At 37.5% G+C, this 23,077-nt stretch overlaps 2 protein-coding genes and 1 non-coding gene across 8 annotated transcripts in view; 1 reads left to right on the top strand and 2 right to left on the bottom strand.

The window, feature by feature from the left end:
- Window positions 1-4,452, bottom strand: part of C3H8orf76 (chromosome 3 C8orf76 homolog) — a 34,490-nt gene extending 30,038 nt beyond the window's left edge. The window contains exon 1 of the mRNA XM_036925526.2: window positions 4,279-4,452. Within this exon, the coding sequence (XP_036781421.1) occupies window positions 4,279-4,395 (117 nt within the window). The 5' untranslated portion in view covers window positions 4,396-4,452. The remainder of the gene's footprint in view (window positions 1-4,278) is intronic.
- A 1,018-nt stretch (window positions 4,453-5,470) lies between these two features.
- Window positions 5,471-5,577, top strand: LOC118932240 (U6 spliceosomal RNA). The gene has a single exon (XR_005032667.2). It is a non-coding gene; the product is annotated as a U6 spliceosomal RNA (small nuclear RNA).
- A 6,255-nt stretch (window positions 5,578-11,832) lies between these two features.
- ZHX1 (zinc fingers and homeoboxes 1) overlaps window positions 11,833-23,077 on the bottom strand; it is a 23,981-nt gene continuing 12,736 nt past the window's right edge. For 4 of the 6 annotated variants that reach the window (XM_036925518.2, XM_036925519.2, XM_057497779.1 and 1 more), the window contains 2 exons: window positions 16,027-18,876; window positions 11,833-13,400 (listed from right to left, as the gene is read on the bottom strand). In XM_036925518.2, the coding sequence (XP_036781413.2) occupies window positions 16,030-18,651 (2,622 nt within the window). In that variant the 5' untranslated portion in view covers window positions 18,652-18,876 and the 3' untranslated portion in view covers window positions 11,833-13,400; window positions 16,027-16,029. Of the gene's footprint in view, window positions 13,401-15,546; window positions 15,645-16,026; window positions 18,877-23,077 lie in introns of all 6 variants that reach the window. The other 2 variants (XR_008996182.1, XR_008996181.1) reach the window with 2 other exon arrangements.

The following is a 23,077-nucleotide window of genomic DNA, read 5'->3' as shown; positions in this document are numbered from 1 at the left end:
AATAGAGACTCCAGACATAAACCCAAACATATATGGTCAATTAATATTTGATAAAGGAGCCATGGACATACAATGGGGAAATGACAGTCTCTTCAACAGATGGTGCTGGCAAAACTGGACAGCTACATGTAGGAGAATGGAACTGGATCACTGTCTAAACCCATGCACAAAAGTAAATTCAAAATGGATCAAAGACCTGAATGTAAGTCATGAAACCATCAAACTCTTAAAAAAATAAATAGGCAAAATTCTCTTGAACATAAACATGAGCGAGTTCTTTATGAACATATCTCTCCGGGCAAGGGAAACAAAAGCAAAAATGAACAAGTGGGACTATATCAAGCTGAAAAGCTTCTGTACAGCAAAGGATACCATCAATAGAACAAAAAGGTACCCTACAGTATGGGAGAATACATTCATAAATGACAGATCTGATAAAGGGTTGACATCCAAAATATATAAAGAGCTCAACCACCTCAACAAACAAAAAGAAAACAATCCAATTAAAAAATAGGCAGAGGAGCTGAACAGACAGTTCTCCAAAAAAGAAATTCATATGGCCAACAGACACATGAAAAGATGCTCCACATCGCTGGTCATCAGAGAAATGCAAATTAAAACCACAATGAGATATCACCTCACACCAGTAAGGATCACCACCATCCAAAAGACAAACAACAACACATGTTGGCAAGGTTGTGGAGAAAGGGGAACCCTCCTACGCTGCTGGTGGGGATGTAAATTAGTTCAACCATTGTGGAAAGCAGTATGGAGGTTCCTCAAAAAGCTCAAAATAGAAATACCATTTGACCCAGGAATTCCACTTCTAAGAATTTACCCTAAGAATGCAGCAGCCCAGTTTGAAAAAGACAGATGCACCCCTATGTTTATTGCAGCACTATTTACAATAGCCAAGAAATGGAAGCAACCTAAGTGTCCATCAGTAGATGAATGGATAAAGAAGATGTGGTACATATACACAATGGAATATTATTCAGCCATAAGAAGAAAACAAATCCTACCATTTGCAACAACATGGATGGAGCTAGAGGGTATTATGCTCAGTGAAATAAGCCAGGTGTAGAAAGACAAGTACCCAATGATTTCACTCATATGTGGAGTATAAGTACAAAGAAAAACTGAAGGAACAAAACAGCAGCAGAATCACAAAACCCAAGAATGGACTCATGGTTACCAAAGGGAAAGGGACTGGGCAGGAGGGGTGGAAAGGGAGGGATAAGGGCAGGGAAAAAGAAATGGGGCCTTACGATTAGCATGTATAATGTGTGGGGTGCATAGGGAGGGATGTGCAACACAGAAAAGACAAGTAGTGAGTCTACAGCATCTTACTATGCTGATGGACAGTGACTGTAATAGGGTTTGTCGGGGGGGACTTGGTAAAGGGGGGAGTCTAGTAACCATAATGTTCTTCATGTAATTGTAGACTAATGATAATTAAAAAACAAAAAAAGCAAAAGGCACATGACCCACATGGAATAAAGGCAGCATGAAGTAAGCATTTTCCTGGGACCCATAACCCAGCTCCCCCATACTTTCCTGTCCCCAGAACGAGGTATTTCAGAGCCCATCTGGCTTCCTCAAGACTGGAAACAGCAAGCACTTGATAGGCACTTTCCCATACAATATTCCATTTGATATTCACAATGCCCTGGACAGGTGCCTATTTATATGTATTCCTTTGTTTCTAAATAAAAGAGTAAGTAACACTCCCAGAGGTATATCTAGGACATGCTGGCTCTCTTCTGCCCCAGGGCCTTTGCATGTAGTAGGTGTGTGTGTGTGTGTGTGTGTGTGTGTGTGTGTGTGTAAAGTATATGGTTTTATCTCTAGTATTTTCAATAAAGTGTTATGGTGCCTGGGACCTACATTTAACTAGCACAGTACACACTGCTTCTTTAGACTAATATGTTTTCTTTTAGAGAAATTCTTAGAGTGAATTGAACAGGGATTGATAACTCTTTATGGAAAGGACATCAGAAGGAATTATCATCTTAGAGAAAATGCTGTAAGCACAAAAAATGGAATCTAAGCAAAGAGGAGATAGAATTAAGGCTGAAAGAGGTTTCTATGCAACCAAATGCCAAAGACCTGTAGGAGAAATTTGAGGAAATGTCCATCTGGAATATTTTATTCTCTATTCTACTGATTTAAAAGCCATGGACAGAAAGGAGAATGACAGCGAGATTTCTTGATTACTGAGTAAAGAATGTTGCGATGACACCACAGGCATGACAAAAAGCACTCTGTGTGCCAGTTTTTCCAGCTCCAGATAAGTACCTCATCTTCCCTCTTACTCACAGTAAAACACACTGAGGCCAAATGAAGTCTATCCCCAGTTAAATGCTATAATTCAAACATAACTGCATTTGTGGGTTCCACCGTTACTTGGAAATTGGTTCTATTTCAAGAGTTGCCTGGGTATCGCTGCTCCTTTAGCTTAGGAAAATAGTTGCCCTCCTTAGCCTGATCCACCACAGCAGAGAAAGTTAGTAACCACCGTTTTTCTGTTCTCCCTGAAGGACTGTGCAACTCAACAATAGTCCATACGCTGACCCAGTAATTTTCCTTTGTATTCTATAGCTCTCCAGTCACCTTTACAGCATTAGATCATAGCCAGTCCCACTTCTTGAACAATAATTGCAAACCTCCATCGAATTTTCGTTATCCTGCTGAGAAAGATCAAGCAAAGTAGCTTCCAAGTGACTGTTTTTATTCTCTCACATAACCTGCAGGCCTGCAAGACTTCAGATAGGAGAGGGCCTGACGAGAGCTTTCTAATACCCTTTTTCTGATATAAGGCAGGTGGGAAGAGCAGTGAACAAGGGTAGTACTAAGAGGTATAGTGCTGGATAAGCAAACATCTGGGCCCATCCAGGATCTGAGCAGACAGTAACAACAGAAATCTTCTAACCCAAATTCCTGGTTTTACACTTGAAACTAACATGGCTTGGATAAGGTCTCTTTGAGTTTATGAGCGGTACCATATATCAAACAAATTTTAAACACAAGTGATTTTTGGATTTTACTTTATAAGTATATAACACAATACACAAAGTATTGTCTCATTTCACTCCCACAATAACCCTATGAACCACCAAATATTATTTTTCACAAATGACAAATAAGGAACTGACACACTGTAAGTAGTAAAGCGTACGCAGGAATTCAAGGGTCTCATTTCAAAACCATTGTTTTTAACGCTGTACCACACAACTTCCCAAACCCATTCTCTGTTTTTAGGGAATCTACATGATCAAGTACTAAAGGTAACTCTGAAAGGCTGTATGTAGGAAGGAGAAAATGTAAGTGAAATAAAACACATATACAATTCAGTAATTACTGACCACTGACATCTGTAAGTGCAACTGTATAAAAAAGTGAGACAAACATGTAAAGGAACCCAACGCAGTGCCTGGAACAGGTGTTTTTGTTTTTTGTTTCTTGTTTTCACTTTAAAAATATATTCTTACAGGAACAATTCCTCATTCTCTGGGAAGAACAGTAAGTTTTTGATAAATAGTAGAGTCGTTATTACTGGTGAGATGATTTACACACATGAAATAATACAGATACGCTACTGATTCAAAATATTCACGGAATTTCTGTTATGAACAAACACTGCTAGGCACTAAAGAGGTCATAAAGTTAGGCATCCACTCCCGTGCGCTTACTTAGCACTCTGGGTCTAAGAGCTTTACAGGTTACTGACTAGAGCTCTAACAGAAGCTAATAGTGGGGAAAGGAGTAAAGTAAAAAATTTGGTTGGAAGGGAGAACCAGAAAGACTTCTTGGAGGATGCGGCATTTAAGATGTGCCTTGAGAAATGGATGCAATTGAACGATTTTGACCATCAGCCCGGGGTTAACGTGGGCAGAGGGAATTAGGTGCAAGGGCAAGCCCGTGGGTGGGGAGCAGACAACACTAAGGCTTGTAAGGTGGGAGGTGACCATTTTGCTGGGGGTCCAGCTGCAAGGTCAGTGAAGGCACAGGGGAGTTACTGCAGATTTTAAAGCTGGGGCTTGAGGCCAGGCAGCCGTGGGGAGACCCCCAAGCTGCGCGGGAATTTCTCGCGCCCCCGGGCGCGCCACGCGGGGCCCCGGAAACGCCGGTTCCTCCCGGCGTGGGGATGCCGGGTAGGCGCGAGCGAGCATAGCGCCCTAGGCAGGGGGGCTTGGGTGAGGCGGGCGCTGTCCGGCCGGGACCCGCGGAGGGCGCGGCCCGGGGTCCTGAGAGAGGCCAGGGAGCCCGCCCTCTCACCTGCGGCTCGCAGCGCTTGGCGCGGTAGGACGCGGGCAAACCAGGCCGCCGCTCCCGCCTCTCTTCGAACACCGAGTCCTCGAAATCGCCGCCGAGCAGCCAGCACCCGGTCTCCATGGCGCGCCCACTGCCCGGGTACCGGCTGGAGGCGGGGCCGAGAGGGCCACGTGCGAGTCACGTGGAAGCGCGGGTCCGCCGCAGCTCAGAGCGCGGCGTGCTGGGACTTGTAGTCTTTGTAGAAGCCAAACCGGGACTTGGCCTGCTGTTGGTTGGGAGCTGTGGTTGAGACAAGGTTTTTAACTGACACTTGAACCGACCGAAACCAAGGGCAGAGCGTTTGTCCTTTCCGTTTCAGATATGCAGCGTGATCCTCACTTGCACGCATCAAAAAGCACTGGCACCAGGGTAGCTATTTACAATTCATAGGTACCATTTTTCACCACTGACAATATTCCTGGCACTGTGTTAAGCGAACCCCCCACCTTTTTTTACACTTTATATCCACTCCTATCAACTTTGAAAGGATTGATTCCCATTTTGCAAGCGAAGATATTGGGGCTAACAGAGGTTAAATAACTTGCTCAGGATGTTTTCACACGGCTAGGAGCTGGGAAATACAGAAATGAGTCAAAATTCCCCTCGTCTCCGTTAGAGACATCACCACCAATAACAAGGACCAGAATAATTCTTACATTTATAAAACAAAGTACATATAAATGTACTCTGGGAACTCGAACAAGGGCCATTAATTCTAGCTGGGGAAAAACACCAAATCCCAGAATTTGAAGGCTAATATTTACTAGTATTCTTATACTTTCAAGATATTCCATGAGATGAGAGTGTGGAAATTGTTGACAAAACACCAGCCTGTACTGCATAGCACAATCTTACTGTACCATATTACATAGCAGGTGACATGGAGGCTTCTCCTAGTTTTCCTTGTTTCTCCTCACTCACCAGTTCTTCCACCATTTGCTTCCAGGGTTTTATTCAACCCAATTTTCTATTTCACAAACTCAGCCTGAAGGAACCTAATCCACTCACTAAGGTTTCAAAATCCATCTCTCTGCCAATGACGCCCCAAATGTATAACCAGCCCATATATCCAACAGCCTTGAGTGGAAGGCCTCACTAGAACAGCCTATAGGCATTAGCTACTGAAGAATTCACTTTTTAAAAAAAGAGCAGTTTTGTGCTCGCTTCGGCAGCACATATACTAAAATTGGAACGATACAGAGAAGATTAGCATGGCCCCTGCGCAAGGATGACACGCAAATTCGTGAAGCGTTCCATATTTTTTAAAAAAAGAGCAGTTTTTTAAAACTGCATTTCCCATCAGAGATGTAAGAGCAGTTTTTTAAACTGCATTTCCCATCAGAGATGTAATAGTTCCTATTAGAAAATAAATTAAAATTACAGAAAAATAGAAGAAAACAAAGTATTCATACATTATCACCCATAAGTAATGGAGTCTAAAAAAGGTAGAGGGACATGCCCTAATCCCAGAATGCCCCATCTGAGCAGAAAAGGCAATATAGCATATTGTGAAAGATTTATCCGGGTTCATGATCCTGGTTCAGTTATTTGCTAGCAGTGTGATTGGATTTGTGAAATGAGCATTGATTTAAAAAATGCATGTAAAGTACCTGTCAGATAGCAAGTGGGTAATACTCATTCAAAATGGTTTCAGGTGCAAGTAGAACAAAGCAAGGGCAGGCAAGGAGAATTTCTTTCAGCTTTTTCTCTTTGAGGACTGTTTGGTTTTGGAACTTTCACCCTCTGCTATTCTGAGCACCCCCACCCAGTCCAGCCTCCTCCTGGCCCAACAACAAACTGAACTGAACTGAACTAGATATTCTGTTGATTATGGTCAGGAAGCCACAGAAGGGCAGCTGATAGGTAAAAGAGAGTTCTTTACCCTTTGAACTCAAGATTCCTGAGCTCAGGGGTTTCCAGCCTTTTTACCACTAAGAACTCTTTCAGTTACATTTTTCCACAGCTGTGCTAGATTTGAGTACAAAATAAAACTGCATTTTGTATGAATAGTTGCTTTCTTTCCTTTTAAAAAATTAAAGTCCTCTGTAACAGCCAGTCCAAGTTTATGCCCAGCCTGGGCCTACCATCATTGCCTTACTGCATGTTAGGATTCTAGTTGAAAGCAAAGCAGCAGCTGTTAAAGCTCCTGGGAAAAGGTTAAACATGACTAATACTGGGACTTTGGCAATAATGGAAACAACTGAAAGACCCTATCACTATTGAGGACCTGGGGCCTCCCTAAAGTTGTACACCACTGCCTCAATCAAGTGGCTCTAGGATAATGACATTTTAAAAGAGAAGAATAAACCAGTAAGAGAAGGGCACTCTGTAATCATTAAATACAACTTACATGCTTAGGAAATGTCAGATGTAAGGCACGCTTAAAAAGTAAAAGAGAATTCTGCAAGTATTTAAAATTGTGTGCGTTGTGAGAAAAATCTATATTGCTGTATGTTTTTATGTATAAAAATATTATTTTTTTATTGAGAGGCATGACTGAGCTCCCCATTGCCAGGTAAACATCACCTCCTTCAGGCAGTCCTCCTTCCTCTTTCCTGTAATTCTCCCACACTTCTATCCATGGTGGCATTTATCACACTGAATTGTTGGAAATTAGAGACATATCTTTTTCACTCTTGGAAACTGAGCCCCAAGACAGGGCTTGGCGTAGAACAGATCAATCGATGCTTTTTGAAGAGACTCTTAATGGCAGAAGACAGGAGCACTTTTTAGTTCTAAGTCACATGTTCTGGTCCTATCTATGGGTGGGGGCGATGGAGAAAACATTTATTGGGCATCTATCATATACTAGGTTGTGCTATGGGTACCCTATTAACTTTAATTATCATAGTATCTCCCTCTTAATTAGACATTATTCCCACTTTTACAGATAAGGAAGAATCTGAGAGGTAACATGCCCAGGGTCTCTGGTAGTCAGTAGAAGAGACCAGATTCAAAGTCAGCTTTACCTGACATCAAAGTCTATGTTCTTTACTCGCCCCCAAAAACAAAATGGCTCGATTTCATGACATCAAGATATGAACTGAATCCATCACAGGCTGGCTCTGCCTGCCTCATATTCTGGAGCTTTGGGGACTCTCATTTCTTCTTTTTGTATGTATCTGCAGAGTGGCTTTCTCTCTGCCCAGCTCATATACATCCCAAACATGACCTTTGAACCCTGGGCGATTCAAGTGCCCAGAAAAGACTGACATCACTGTGCATCCCAATTCCAGGTTACTGGATAAGAGATGCCACTGCGCCAAAGTGAGATGTCCTCACCTTTTCAAAGAGCTGAAGGCTGAAGGTTCTGGTGATCTGATGGAGGCTCAGGAGAGGCCATGGTGGTGGGAGGTGACAGGGAGCCAAGTAGACATACATGTATAGTCCACAGGATTTGCAGCTGTTGTGCCAGACAGAGTCCTGGGGTCTTGGCTAGGCCTTGGTTGGGAGTCTTGGGTGCAGAGTTGACCCTCCCTGGGTATATCACTCCACAGCCCTGGGGGTGCTACCAGGGTACAGGACTGTTCCAAGAAATTGTAGACCTTCACATCCCTCCCAGTCTTGGGCCCCTCTCAATTTCCACCTTTACTCCTCAAAGACATGCCCCTTCAGAACACCAAGATATTTTTGATCATAGGTTTTGAAGGTGGGAAGACTGGTTGTTCTGCTGTTTTCAGTTTCTGGAAATGCCTAGATATATAGGCCTTCCATGAGACAAGAGGAAGTTCTTATCCAGCCCTCATAAATGGGTGTCTGAGGTTACTACTTTCCTTCCTGGTCCAAGGGAGATATTAGAGGTACTTTGAAAAAGTCTGACACCTTTCTAACCACACACTCTTTAGCCCAGGCATTCAAAGCTATGTACACCCTATTGTGAACCTAACTCATACTGTTTTGTTTTTTGTTTTTAGTGTTTTTGTTTGTACAACTTTATTGAGAAATAATTAACAAACAAGAAAAGATACTTATAGACCAATATCCCTTAAAGATCAAGTAAGTGCAAAAATCCTCAACAAAATACTAGCAAACCAAATACAATGGTATATTAAAAGGATGATACACCATACCCAAGTGGGTTTTATCCGAGGAATACAAGAGTGGTTAAATGTAAGAAAATTAATCAATGTAATATATTATGTTAATAGAATGAAAGGGGAAAAATACACAATCACCTCAATTGATGCAGAAAAGACATTTGACAAAATCCAACACCATGAAAAAAACCTCTCAGAAAATGAGAACTTCCTCCACATGATAAAGGGCATTTCTGAAAAACCCAGGGATAACATCATATTCGAGGGTGAGACTGTAAGCTTTGTCTTAAGATCAGGAACAAAACAAGGATGCCCTCTTTCACCACTGCTACTCAACACAGTACTAGACAGTACTACTACTCAACATAGTACTTGAAGTTCTAGCCAAAGCAATTAGACAACAAAAAAGAGTAATAGGCATCCAAGTCGGGAAGGAGTAAACCTACATCAATTTATAGATGACAGGATACTATAAATAGAAAATCCCAAAGAACCCACAACAAAGCTACTAGAGCTAATAAACAAATTCAGCAAAGTTGCAGGTTACAAGATTAACAAACATAAATTAGTTGTTTCTTTACATGGCAATGAACAATCCAAAAAGGAAATTAAGAAACAGTTCCAGTAACAATAGCATCTAAAAGAATAAAATACCTGCAAATAAATGCAACCATGTAGGTGAAAGATTTATACACTGAAAACTATAAAACATTCCTGAAATAAATTATTTAATAATTAATATTTATTCTAAATAAATGGAATCTAAACAATCTAAAAGATCTAAATGGAAAGAATCTTGTGTTCATAGACAAGAATACTTAATAATTCCTTCCATAAATCATAATTCAAACTTCCAACTTTTTTTTTTTTTTGCAGAAATGGGACAGTCAATACTCAAATTCACATGGAATTGCAAGGGTCCCAAGTACACAAAACAATCTTGAAAAAGAAGAAAGTTGAAGGACTCATACTCCTGATTTGAAAACTTACTACAAACCTACAATAACTAAAGCAGTTTGGTACTGGCATTAAGGACAGACATATAGACCAATGGAATGGGACTGAGAGTCCAGAAATTAACCTTCAGCTATATAACTAACTGAGTTTTGACAAGGGTGCCAAGTCCATTCAATGGGGGAAAGATAAGTCATTTTAACAGATGGTGCTGAGATAACTGAATTGTCACAGGCAAAAGAATGGAGACGGTCACCTAACTCACACTATATACAAAAATCTATAAAATGGATTAAAAACCTAAATATAAGAGCTACAACCATAAAACTCTCAGAAGAAAATGTAAGGTAAATCTTCACAACCTTGGGTTTGGCAATGGATCTTAGATATGACATAAAAAGGATAGAAAAAAATTGGATTCCATCAAAATTAAAAAATTTTTGTGTATTAAAGGACACTGCCAAGAAAGTGAAAAGACAAACTACAGAAGGAGAGAAAATACAGTCAATCTCATGACTTGCAGCAGTTATGTTCTTTTATGTATGCTCTTTGTGCATAAAGTCACTGCAAACACTGAATTAGTGAATATTGAACAAATGCTCCTAGGGTTAAGGTCCTGGAAACTTCTGGTTGTAACATTTTCATCAAATGATCAGTTGTTTCATGATTATAAAATTATGATTATAAAACCACAACCTGTATGTTTTTCCTTTAAAGACAGCTTATCTAATATATATTGTTGATTCATTAACCTTGAACTCACAGCCAACAGTATTGTAACTCATGCCTGAATTAAGCTTGTCTAACACATATTTTCTCCTCAAGGCACATTACAGCCTTCTTGAATTTAGGAACACTAGATAGCACTTCGGCTCCACACTTAGGGGTCTTTTTAAACAGCAAAATCACCAAATAAGACAAAAATATTTTAAAAGTGGCATTAAACAGACTACAAAATGGATGCTTCTTAATGGTCTGAGAGTTGACACAAGAGGCCAAGTATCACCTTTTTGCCCTCACCTAGGAATGTGCACATTAGGCAACTCAGTTTTTTTTGCCACTATGTACATGTGTGTGAATGTGTACAACAGTGCCATGAATATCGATTTTAGGATTACAAATTTTAGTGAGTAGTCAAATTTACATATACAGAATCTGTGAATAATGAGACTTGACTCTATTTGCAAATCATATATCTGGTAACAGTGTAACATCCATAATATAGAAAGAACTCCTAAAACTCAACAAAAAGGTAATCCAATAAAAAACCTGACAAAGAATTTGAATAGACATTTCTCCAAACAAGACATACAAATGGTCAATAATCACATAAAAGATGCTCAGCATCATTAATCATTGGATAAAAGCAAATCAAAGCCACAGTAAGATATCACTTCACACTTACTAGGATAGTGATAACAATTTTTAAAACTGAATTAAAAGATGTCAGTGAGGATGCAGAGAAATTGGAACCCTTGTATGTTGCTGGTGGAATGTAAAATGATTACAGACACTGTGGAAAAGATTTTGTTACTGTAGTAAACAGTTTGATGGTTCCTCAAAAAGTTAAACGTAGAACTACCATATGACTCAGCAATTCCATTTCTAGGTATCCACTTGGAAGAAATGAAAATAGGGACTCAGGTACTTGCATGCAAATGTTCACTACATTTTGGAAACTATCCAAGTGTGTCAATCCATGAACAGATGAACCAAATGTGTTGTGTGTGTGCATGCTCATGTACGTACACACACACACACACACATACACACACACACACAGGAATATTATTGTCATAAAAAGGAACAAAGTTCTGACATATGCTACAACATGAATGAGCCTTGAAAATATTATTTTGAACAAAGTAAGCCAGACACAAATGAATAAGCATTATATGATTCCACTTATTTGAAATATCAAGAATAGGCAAACTGATAGAGATACAATATAAGAGCTACAACCTTAAGTAGATATTTAATCTACTTAAAAGCAGATTAAAGATTACCAAGGGCTGGTTGGTGGGGGATGGAGAGTTATTGCTTAATGGTTACAGAGTTTCTGTTTGGGATGATGAAAAAGTTTTGGAAATAATGGTGATAGTTGCTTAACATTGTGAATATAATTGATGCCATTGAATTGTACACTTAAAAATGGATATAATGGCAAATTTATGTATATTTTTCCTTGATTTTTAAAAAACTCAGTTAATAATATGGAAAAAATATCACTAAAAACTACTGATCACCGCTAAATTTTATTTTGTATTTAAGGACACAACCAGGAGAAGAGGGTACTTTTGCTCTGTCAAGTAAGTATATTTAAAAGCTAGCAAACATCAGAGCAAAATTAAGTGCCAAATCTATAAATGGGGAAATTACATGGTTACTTACAGCTATATAAAGTTAACATATTGCAAGGGAAACATAATATAAATATATTAAAGGGCTTCATTTCCAATACTTGACATTTCAAATTTTGAAAACATTATAAAATTATTGTTGAATAAAACTCAGACCACGTTAGCAATGGTTTTAAAAAAAGGGAGCAATTTAATCATTATAATACAGAGTGCTTTAAGAAGTTTTTAAACGTGTAAAAGAAAGAACAGTTTAGTGCATCAAATACAGTCTTTACATTGCTTCTTTTTAAAAAAGTTAACAGTAGTATGAAAAAGCCACCCACAAAGCCAGCTGTCTGAGTGAAGAAATCAGCTAAATTGCAGCATTTTGGAATTACTAATAAAGCTATAGTTAAAAATAAAAAGTTTATAAAAAGGAAAGCAGCATGCATATTCAAGGCTTTTTCATAACATTTTCATTAGCAGACAAACATTTAGGTAAAAACAAGAGCTTAATATTTATTATTCATTAAATTAGATAAAATAAACTGGCCAAGCCCATTACATCTGGTCATTCAGAAACACAGTTTAAAATCTAAAGCTATTTAAACTGAACATTTCTTCTATGAAGAAAACACATTTTGAAAAAGGGTCCTAGAGTCACACAAAAAAAGGGTCCCTCTCAGCATGAACAGCACCAGTCTTTACAAAGTTTATGTTAGTATGAACTTTCAGTCTCCTGATATGGCAAGAGTTAACAGTTAACACTTCCATGATTCCACAAGTGAAAAGCTAACTTTTAACTCATTATGATCAGCTCAGAATTTTTTTCTGTAGTCACTGAAATTTTTACACCAGGTAAAATTTCACTGAAAGATAATTCTTGAAAATTCTTACCTGCACAAACATTTGATTCCATGATTCTAAGAAAACAGTAAGTATATATTTACTACATGATTCTTTTTCACATTTTTGGTACAGTCTTTACTTCAGAGTTTTACCCTTTTCAAATTCTTATGCCAGTTTCTTTTCTCCTTCAGTATTATCTTCAATTTAATAAAAAGAAAATTCAACTTTTAATGAAAAAAATAACAAAAGTATTACAGGTAATAATAGTGGCATCCATGAGTGTGTTCAAAGAAAGATCCAATCATTAAGAGCCAATGGGATCACAAAATCTTACTGTTACAACATGTGTCAATAGGCTGTTTTTTCACTTACACTGAAATTGTGTAAGCCCATACACAATTTTTAATTTAGTGCAGGGCCTGATAAATAAGACATAGCAATAAATTCTTGTTTTTTTTTCTTCCTGTTTCTAACGATCTTTACTCTGTAAAATGTTTGGTCGCTCAAAGCTGTAAGCTTAATGACATCAAAGAATACAGGCAGTAAGGCCCATCTGGAGACATACAGTATGAAGCTCGAGAAAATATGAGGACAAGCTCTAGTGGTCATTAAACACCCTCAGAAAGTCTAAGAATCAGAATGCCTCCATCATATCAGAATAAAAATGTACTGGATTAAAACTTGAATTTTTACAAGTTGTTTTTTAATTAGTGCTCTATTTACATTGCAGAACTTCCACCAACTGCTGTAGTTAACTTTGGCACAACGTTAAGTTCCATTTCTTTTGGGTATTTTTTAAGAATGTGTATGCCCCAAAATGTTTTCAGTGTCATAAAAAATTGGGCCCATTCACAGTAATCAGACATCTTGAGTTGAAGAATTGATTCTCCTCCAACGTTTTAGGCAACTATAAAAGAAAACATAATAAAAAACTGAAATTTTAAGGAAAACCGTATTTTAATGTTAACCACTTTTAGAAACAAAAATGAGATAAAATAGCTATGAAAATACACCCTCTGAATTCATGAATTAATCTCAATATTAATTATAACTATAATTATGAATTATGAATTATAATCTCAGAATTAATATTGAGATTACTTGCCACATACATCTTACATAATACACTAGATTTTGTGTGCAACTCCTATGTATATGTTCTGCATACACTAAATTTGCTTATAAACATTTTTCTCCTATTGTAATAATTTATTTAAAAATTATTAGTGGAAAGTATATATTTCATGGTCAGTATTTGTAATAAACAGACTGAAATCTAAAGACTCTTGTATTTTTTTCTACTTATATACAAGGATGACCTGTGCAAAAGATATATATGTATCTCACTTTTTGCAATAACTATTTTGGAAAGGTTTGGTTTACTTTTTCTATAAACTGAATCATATTTACCTGAAAAAGAAACTAGAGGAAATTTATGGAGAATTCTTTTATAAGATGAAAAATTATTTTAAGCCAATGATAACTTGCTAATGTGTTTTAACTTTTAGTCTTCAGAATATTTTTAAAATGCAAGGTATGCCTACAAATGTCCCATGAAAAATTATTTTAAGCCAATGATAACTTGCCAATGTGTTTTAACTTTTAGTGTTCAGAATATTTTTAAAGTGCAAGGTATGCCTACAAATGTCCCACAAAAGTGCACATATAACATATATGAAACAATTTTTTTCAAACTATGGCTTTGTGTGAATTTTCTGGCTATGGTGACTGTTATGGCATCAATATATGATGTAAGAGCTTTCCACACAAATTTCAAGTAAGGGGCAAACTAAAGTGTACATACAGAAAAGTTCTCATTACTTTTAGAAGATTGCAACTCTCTACAAAATCAGTGTAGAGGTTACTACGACAACAAAAACAACAATCCATTGCGGCAACAAATTTGTTGATTTAATCTTGGCTGAGTGCACATTCTTGTGTTTAGCAATAAAAAGAAAAATGCCTGTTAAAAATACTTTATGTATCTAGGTCAGAAGAAAGCCTGTCCTGAAGATTTCTGACATTAGGAAATGGAGATCTGTACGCTTCAAGATAATGCTGTACAAAACTTTAGCTTCTTGTGACTTATGATGATATATTATGCTCTAGAACCTGGAATGAAATTTATCTAAAATAGGTGCATTTTTAGTTTCACCTGTTTTCTGCCTGAAAAAAGGTCAATGAGAAGAAAACTTGGAAAGGATTGCTAAGCAATTAAGAGAAGTTCCTGGTACATACTAAGCTCTCTACAAATAATGTTAAAACAACATAAATAAAACCAGGGAGGAAGATATGGGGGAATTAAGGAAATAACGTGCAGAATAAGAGAGCATAAAAGTAGAGGTGGAGTAGGGATGCAAAAACCTAAGGAAATAAGTAAATATGCTCATATGATGAGAGTCTATGCCTCATTTCCTCCTTTACTCTCTCAGAACAGTGCTGCAATTTCTGATCACAAGATGCTTTTGAACTACTGATATATACAAACATTTCCGGACAACTGCATTGTTTTCAAAAAAGTTTTATCTGGGAACACTCCAAAACAGAGAATAGAAAGAAGAGAAATATGCTATTGAATTCCAAAAGCATTAAGAGTTGAAGTCCTAAGTCCAAATCAGGTATATGATTTGCAACTGGAGTAAAATTTTAATTGATCTCATCTAAAAAAGAATTAAGATTTAGGGAACATGCCAAACCTTTCAAATTTAAAGCATATTTACCTGCGCTTTTATGACTACAGAGATGTATCTTTAGCCAAATAGTGTTTCTCCTCGTAGCAGGTTTGCTTTATACCAAAGAATGAAAAGACATTTTTGGCAACTGAGTAAATACCAAATCTGTTATTTACCTTTTGATCTCTAAGACAAATAATCTACATCACAGTTTTCAAAAACAAATGTCACCTAAGCAAATGTGAATTTATATATAGCCTAAACAGAGCTTTGCATTTTAATAAAAAATATAATTTTAAAACATAAACATTTTAAACTCTAGTTAAAAATCTAATAGTTTTAGGGGTAATACAATGAATGAAAAAAGATACCCATTTTCACCTAGTTTCCTAAAACTGAGCAAATCCTCACCCCTGTGGTAAGTCTTTCCTTCGGTATACTTTTCCCCTTCTTTTAAGTTTTCGTTTTTGATTTCTTTCCTTAAATAGGCAAAAAATGAAGCTTTAGTGAAGGAGGGTTGCAAGAAATACATTTTAGTTATCTTTAGTATTTGTGAAACCCCCGCCCACCAGTCTCCTTTCTTAGAGACTGGGTAACTCTCCCTTAAAACAAAGCAAAAACATTTCACATAAAAAATAAATAAAGCAACATTAAATTCTACATAATTAACATGATAATCATAATCATCAGATTACACATGATAATCATATATCTCTTGGCTATTCTCATGAAACCTAGTCCTCTTGTTAGGTAAAAAAAAAACTGTTTTAGAAAGAACTACCAAAAGTGAAGGTGTCAGATACAAGGTGACTGTTCTAAGTATATGTGCTCTATGACTAGACACTTAGATTAAAAACTTACATTTTAGTCATCTGATTTAGAAAGCTTCCGCTTCACATGTCGTGGGGGTTCCCAGGTGTCACTATCATCTGTTTCTTCTTCATCCTCTTCCTGATCATCAATAACTTCATCTTCCTCCTCATTTTCCTCAAATAATTCTATACCTAATTCTGATCTTCTCTGTCTTTCTGCAAACCACTCTCTTACCTGTTCATAGCCCATATGTGATTTGTTAACAAGTTCATCAAGGTCTTGCTCATTAAGAAATTTGTGCTTCAGGTAATAATCCTTCAGTATTGCAGTTCCAGTTTTAAATTTAATGAGTGACGGCCCCCTGTCCCAGTTGTTCATTCTCTTGCTTCCTCTAGGACGTCCACGCGGTCTTCCTCTTCCCCTTCCTTTGGGTCTCCCTCTCCCTCTTTTCCTAAGGGAAGACAGACCATTCATACTACTCGAATTGGCGCTCTGGTAGTAGTAGTACCATTTTAAGTTTCCATTTTTCCAAGCATAGCGAGTGTCCCCAAACCAACTAACTATGTCTGCTCTGGCAAGCCCACTTTCTTCGGCCAACTTGTCATACTCCACTGGCGATGGCCACTGTGTTCGGACAAATGCGCTTTTAAGCAAGTGCAACTGCTCAGGTGTTTTTTTATATATCTTGCCTGTACTCCCGGACTTAGGGACAACAGATTCATCTCCAGGAGAGGTTTCTCCAGCTTCTTCTTTGGAACTACCTGCATTACTTTCATCTATTTCCACTTTCTCTTCCTTTAAAGCTTTTGATTTCTTCTTTTCTGTAAACCAAGCATCGATTTCCCTTCTGGTAAGTTTGGTTTGCGCTCTTAACCTATTTAACTCTTCATCTGTAAGTACTGAGCTGTTGAGAAAACTTGCCTGAAGGGCGTGAAGCTGCTCTGCAGTCTTTTCTTTAAACTTTTGGGGAGTAAAATCAGGAAAAGGATTCCAGGACTGTTTATGCTGTGAAGTAACAACAGTCGGGGATTCTGTTGTTTCATCACTGGAGTCTATTATAATAGTGGTGGAGGAATCATTGTTGAGATGTAAGCACTGATTGCTCTTTGAATTTCTCTGGTTGTACCTTGTATCACTAAACCATTTTTTAATCTCTCCTTTTGTCAGGCCTGTGATTTTCATAAGTCTGATAATTTCTGAATCATGAGGAAACTGATTTTTAAGGTAGCTAACTTTTAATTCTGCCAGCTGCTCTTTAGTCTTTTTTGCCCGAATGCCAAATGAATCAGGGTTTGCCAGTGTGGTTTCATGTTTGATGAGCTGAGAAGTTGGAACCGCTGCTGTCGCTGGCTTTGTTTCTGCAACAGGCTGAGCTGCAGGTACCTGACTTTTCTGTACGTTTGTTTGATTTGGAACCCCTGCCACTGTCAAGGCTATAGGTGCTGTTACTGGCAAAGTGTTTGTTCCAGCTACTTGTGTAAGGACCAGACCTGGCTGACCAACTATTTGGCATGTTTGTAAAATGGATGGCAAACCATTACTTCCTGTGGAAATGTGTGTAGGAATAACAGTTATGGTCTGAGGTACAGTGTGTACTGTTCCATTGAACTGCTTTCTTCTTGCCTCCTCTACTTCCTCGGGAGTCCAGCTAACACCATGTTTTAGACGTTGGGCTGAAAACCATATCTTTATCTGTTCCTCTGTATATTTTGCTTGGGCAGAAAGAACAGTAATTTCTGACATAGTTGGATAAGGGAATTTGTTATAAGTGTTAAGCAAAAGGGAGTTGTTATCCAATGCAGCATTGTACATAGGAATGCTATTAACAGGGATTAAGACTTTGGGAATCAAACTGGAATTCTGCTGAGCTGATACAGCAGTTATCACCTGTGCTAACCCAGGAAGAACTGCTGTGGGGGTCACTACCGTGCTGGCAGTATTTGCATGTATTCTGTTTACAATGGAAGTACTTGCATGAGATTCAGAAGCTGAAGAACTTGGATTTTCCACAGTTTCTTCACGGTCCAGTTTGATTTCATTCTCTTTCTCTTCAGGAACGTCATCAACTGAGTTATGATGAACTGTAATCCGTTTGTTCTCCACTTTATTTTTCATCATTTTCATGATAGGAGTTTTACTGATAGATATTCCTGAAGAAGACACTTCTGCAGATTCAGCTTGCTCTGAGTTCTCCTCTTTAACAAAACTACCATCAAAAGTCAGATCATTTATTGTTTGTTCAAAGATTGTCTGGTTATTTCGTTTCACCATAGTCAATTTAAAGTTCTCTTCTCCTGGGTGATATTTCAGATTATGCTCGGAAAGTGCATCATACCTTTTGGTAAGAAAATTGCATTCAACACATACATAGGATGAATTTAGCACTACATTAGGATGTTCTGAGTCCACATGAAAAGTAAACATATTTAGATCTGGAGTCTGAAAAGTACAATATTTACATTCATAGCCACCTTCAACTTTTTTATTCTGCTGATTGTCAGAATCTACAGATTCATGAATTTCTTCATCACTTGAGATACTCTCTGCTCTGGTGTTTTCTATAGGTGTAAGTACAGGAGGACCTTCATCCAAATCTGATATCAACTCAAGGTCTGGGTCCTGTTCACTGGCAAGGACCATGCAAGGTATTGTTGATTTTCGCCTGCTTGCCATTCTGATGTTATGCGGAAAATCTCAGTGGTGACTAAAAAGCATTGAGGCTTATAACTGTTCAGTATTCTTCATTTGAAAATAATGGCTTTTGGTTCTTCAAGTCCGTTTTTGTGCTCAACAAGTCTCATTAGCAGCTTTTTCATGGTGCAGTCAAGTAAAGAGCTTATTGTTGGCAGATAAAATGTTGTTGAACTGTTGAAAATTTTGAAGCACAGCTCCACTCACCTACATTAAAATAAAATTTAAAATGTTTTTAAGTGATTGATTATAATCTTTTTAACAAATTGCAGTTATATTTCACTTCCATAGAATTGTCAGATAGATTGGTTATAAAGATCTACAGTAAGACCAGAGCCAGGAAAAAAGACCTCGAGGGATGAAAATAGATGTCTCCAAACCACCTCACAGAAGATCATGTACAGTACTCATGGGTCAGCCCCCAAGCTTGTTTACTTGGATTTTTCAGCCAGTTATATATTGGATAAGAAGGCGGGGAAAGAGTCTGCTTTGGCAAGCACACTACTATCAATGTGAAATGATCTGGTTAACAAGGGAGGAACTTTAAAACCATAAAAGGCGATCACAGATACTCAAAGACTATGGCGACCGAGTACATAAGAAATTCAATCCATCAGTTGTGCTCTCCTCTTTCTACTGATCTCTTTCGTCATCCCAAAAGCATTCAAGTATGGCAAATGCTGCAAATGGAGTGTGAATGATCAATTTCAGAAATGTTATTCTTAATTATTCTCCATAATGCTACCAAAATATATAAAACATATCTAGTCATATCAGTCTCCTGACTTAAAGTTAATGATGGATCTGCAGTGCTTAAAGAATAAAGCCCGAACTCCATAAGCCACATGTAGTTCCCTTCACAACCTGGCCCCAGCCTCAATGTCCTGCCACCACTCTTCCATCTCCTATGTGTCTCTATGCTTTGGCACAACAGAAACAACTACTGCTCCAGGGACATTCACCGCAGGCTGTTCCTAATGCCAGGACACTTGTGACCTTGGGGTGCTGAGATCTCTGTCTGCCTACAAGTCACCTCTCTCTTAACTTGGCCAGATGTCCTCCCTGGTTTATTTTCTAGTCTAGAACTTATTGTATCATAGCAGAGGAATGTTTCATTTCTGTTTCCAAACCTAACCATATCCCTGGTCTCATTTATATCAGTGTGTGTCTCACTTTTTCTTCTCTTTTCAAAAATAGCGTTACTGCGATATACCAAATCTCCTGAGACTCTGAATTGAAGCAAGGACTTTGTATCTTCAGTCTAATGTTCTCCCAGCTGGCCTATCTTGGCTGACTTCTCATTCATTTCTGTACCCTTTGCATACAATAAACCTAGAAATACAGACTCACTGAATATTTATTAACCTGAACTAGAATGAGAAGGAAAATAGTTCCATAAAATTTAACATGCTTTGAGAATATCACCATAGAGAACAGTAGCTGAAATTCACAAGAATGACCTTGAAACACCAAGAAAAAGTGAATTATGTTCACATAAATGCATTTAAATGATTCTGGTACCCAAAATATCAAAATTAAATGTTGATGCTTAATCAGTTAAAGTTGGTATGCTTCTCTGATGGACAGTGACTGCATTGGGGTATGGGTGGGGACTTGATAATATGGGTAAATGTAGTAACTACATTGTTTTTTCATGTGAAACTTTCATAAGAGTGTATATCAATCATACCTTAATAAAAAATAAAAAATAAAAGGTTGGTGTGCTCCTGAAATCTAAACTAAATGAAAATGAATAATAAAATGAGTAAACAGTCTCACTCTCTACTACAAATTATAACTATTTTCATTACTAGCATAATCCTTATTCTAGCTGAATTGAGGAGAAAAAGTTTACTTCAAAGATTATAAAGCAAAACCAGGTCTAGATCTCTATAAGGAGATAATGACTCACTAAACAGAGAAACATTTTTAGGGAACAGAGTTGTCCAGAGAGACTACCCTACCTTTGAAGGGAAAATCCTCCTTACTAGGATTATTCAAATATATACTACATATCCATTTGATGGATCCAAACATCAGATGGCAAGTTGTAGTACATGTCCCTTGTTCACTGACTTCCCATGTTGTAAAATAAAGAGCATCAGCTTAGTAATAATAGTAGTATCATAGTCCAAATCTGTACTCTCAAAGGTGTCATTTTTTTCTATAAAACACCTTTGATTTCTAAGGGAATATAAAGAAATCACTGAAATTTAAAAATGCTTCTTAACTAAATGTTATAAGCTAACTTAATGCTGTCTCTCTTATTCAATTAAATAAGGGACACCATTTTTTGTCCCAAGTGTTAGTAGAGCTATTTGATAATTTTTTGTCATTAGAAACAGGGAATTTATGAAATCGCCTTAAATAAGTGGAACAGCCCCTACATTTTTGACAGTAAAGGAGAATTATTAAAAGGCAAAGGAGTAAGCTACTTTGTGCCTGTTATTTTCTTAGAAGCTCAGATTATATGTAATTGGGGTATGCCAATAGCTAGAAGTCAGAGATAGAGGGTTTTTTCTAAAACCACCTTTCCTTCAAGTGATGGTTTTCAAACTTTATGTTATAAGCAGGGAGCCTTTTCTTCAAACCAAAGTTTATGAGAAGCCCTGGTACAAAACAGGTAAAAACATAGCTGTCTGGATGAAGAAATATAGAGGCCAAACTACTTCTTGACCCCATCTCACGTGTTCCACAATCCCTACTTCTATCTGATGGATTCTTAGATGGGTTTGAAAGCCTTTGCCTTAATAATTTAAATACTTTCAAGACAATGTATCAGTTTCATCCTCAGCTAGCCACTGGTGAGCTATGAAATTTGAAGACTAATCTGAAGTGAACGTAATATGTTCTTTCATGTTGTTTCACCAGAGAAGGCAGGCCTGGGGCACCCAGGGGTAGAGGAGAGTAGCCAGTATAAGAAGAGATACAGAAGAGAAACTTGACTAAGATCCCTTTATTATTCTGGCTCTCTAGTTGTTGGGTTAAACTTCGTATCTTCTATCTAGCATAAAAAGAGGAATATGCTACCAAATCATTACTTTTACTTCTCTTCCTCATAGCACACTAGCTCAGAATGGTTAGTTAATAAGTATTTAAGCAGATACTAACAAATTTTAAACGCTTAAGTATTTTTTGCTGAAGTCATGAAAATTACAAAATATTCATACATTATATTACAATCTAATGATGTGTATGCACAGTTGTGCTTTTTCCTTTGAAAGCACTGGTCTTCGCAATATAATTAAATTTAAATAAGCTACTTAAAAGAGGCTTTTTAAAAAAAGTCTTCAGTTCTGCAAAAGACTCAAAACTCTTGATTACCTTGTGCTATAGATCGCTTCATCCTTGGGTTACTGCTATACCCAACTACATAGACCTAAGAAATACTCTTTCCTCTTTACTCCTAAAACTGTTCACTTACATTTTGCTAACAAAACCAGAGTCAGTATTCCTGAGCATATTTCTAAAGGGAGAATGAAATTTCCAAAAGAGCCTCAAGATTTGGTCCGATGGTTCAATTCTACTGCAGTGTACATAGGATAAAAATAGATGACAGTGCAAGCAAAGGCATCCTTAGGGATCTTATTATAAAGTCACAGTTTGGGTGAAAGCCAAGGACCTCAGTACAATTGCCCCATTTGTATGGAAGAAAAACCCCAGGCACTGAGGTATAGGGTAAAACCATAGGTTTTGGAGTCTCCGCTGTCACTTAGCAGTTAGGTGACTAAAAAGATTACTCAATATCAACCTCAGTTTTTTCACCTATAAAACCAAGATTCTTCAGTTCAACAAATTCACTCAACAACAATTTGTTGAATGTCAACCCTCTGCCAGGCACTGTGAGGCACTAGAAATACAGTGGTGACCAAAACAGATTGTCTTTGGTTTGCCAGGCATTAGCAGTGGAGCAAGGAAAATAGGCAGAAACAATTACTTAGAATAATTATGATCAATGCAATGAGAAAGGAAGTGTCAGGAAACTATATCAGCATATTGCAGGAGGGTTCTAGAAAAGAAGCAAAGAAGACTGCCCTAGAGAAAATAATAGCAGTATTTGCCTCAGAGAGGCTGATCAAATAAAAATGCTTCAGACATTCTGATACACAGTAGGTACCTAATTAATACTATTCTCCAGTCCCTGAAAAATTCTTTTGTGGGATGAAAAAAATACCACTAATTTAGCATTATTCTCTTTCTCTTTTCTTACTCAAGCAACTTAATCAGCTGACAGTGCACACAAAATGAATGAAAAAGCAGTAAAAATACAGAAAAAGAATTTCTTTGGTATGCTTCCAGTTCATCTTCTTTTGTCATTAAAAGAGCAATGGGGCTGGGACAGGAAAACTGCCATACAGAAATCCCTATTAGCTGACAGGCATCTCATCCTCTATTTGAAGTTCAACTA

Source organism: Manis pentadactyla, chromosome 3 (genome assembly GCF_030020395.1).
Source record: "Manis pentadactyla isolate mManPen7 chromosome 3, mManPen7.hap1, whole genome shotgun sequence".
Classification (NCBI taxonomy): Eukaryota; Metazoa; Chordata; class Mammalia; order Pholidota; family Manidae; genus Manis; species Manis pentadactyla.
Note: the sequence above shows the minus strand (reverse complement) of the source record. Positions and strands in the feature narration are given on the sequence as shown.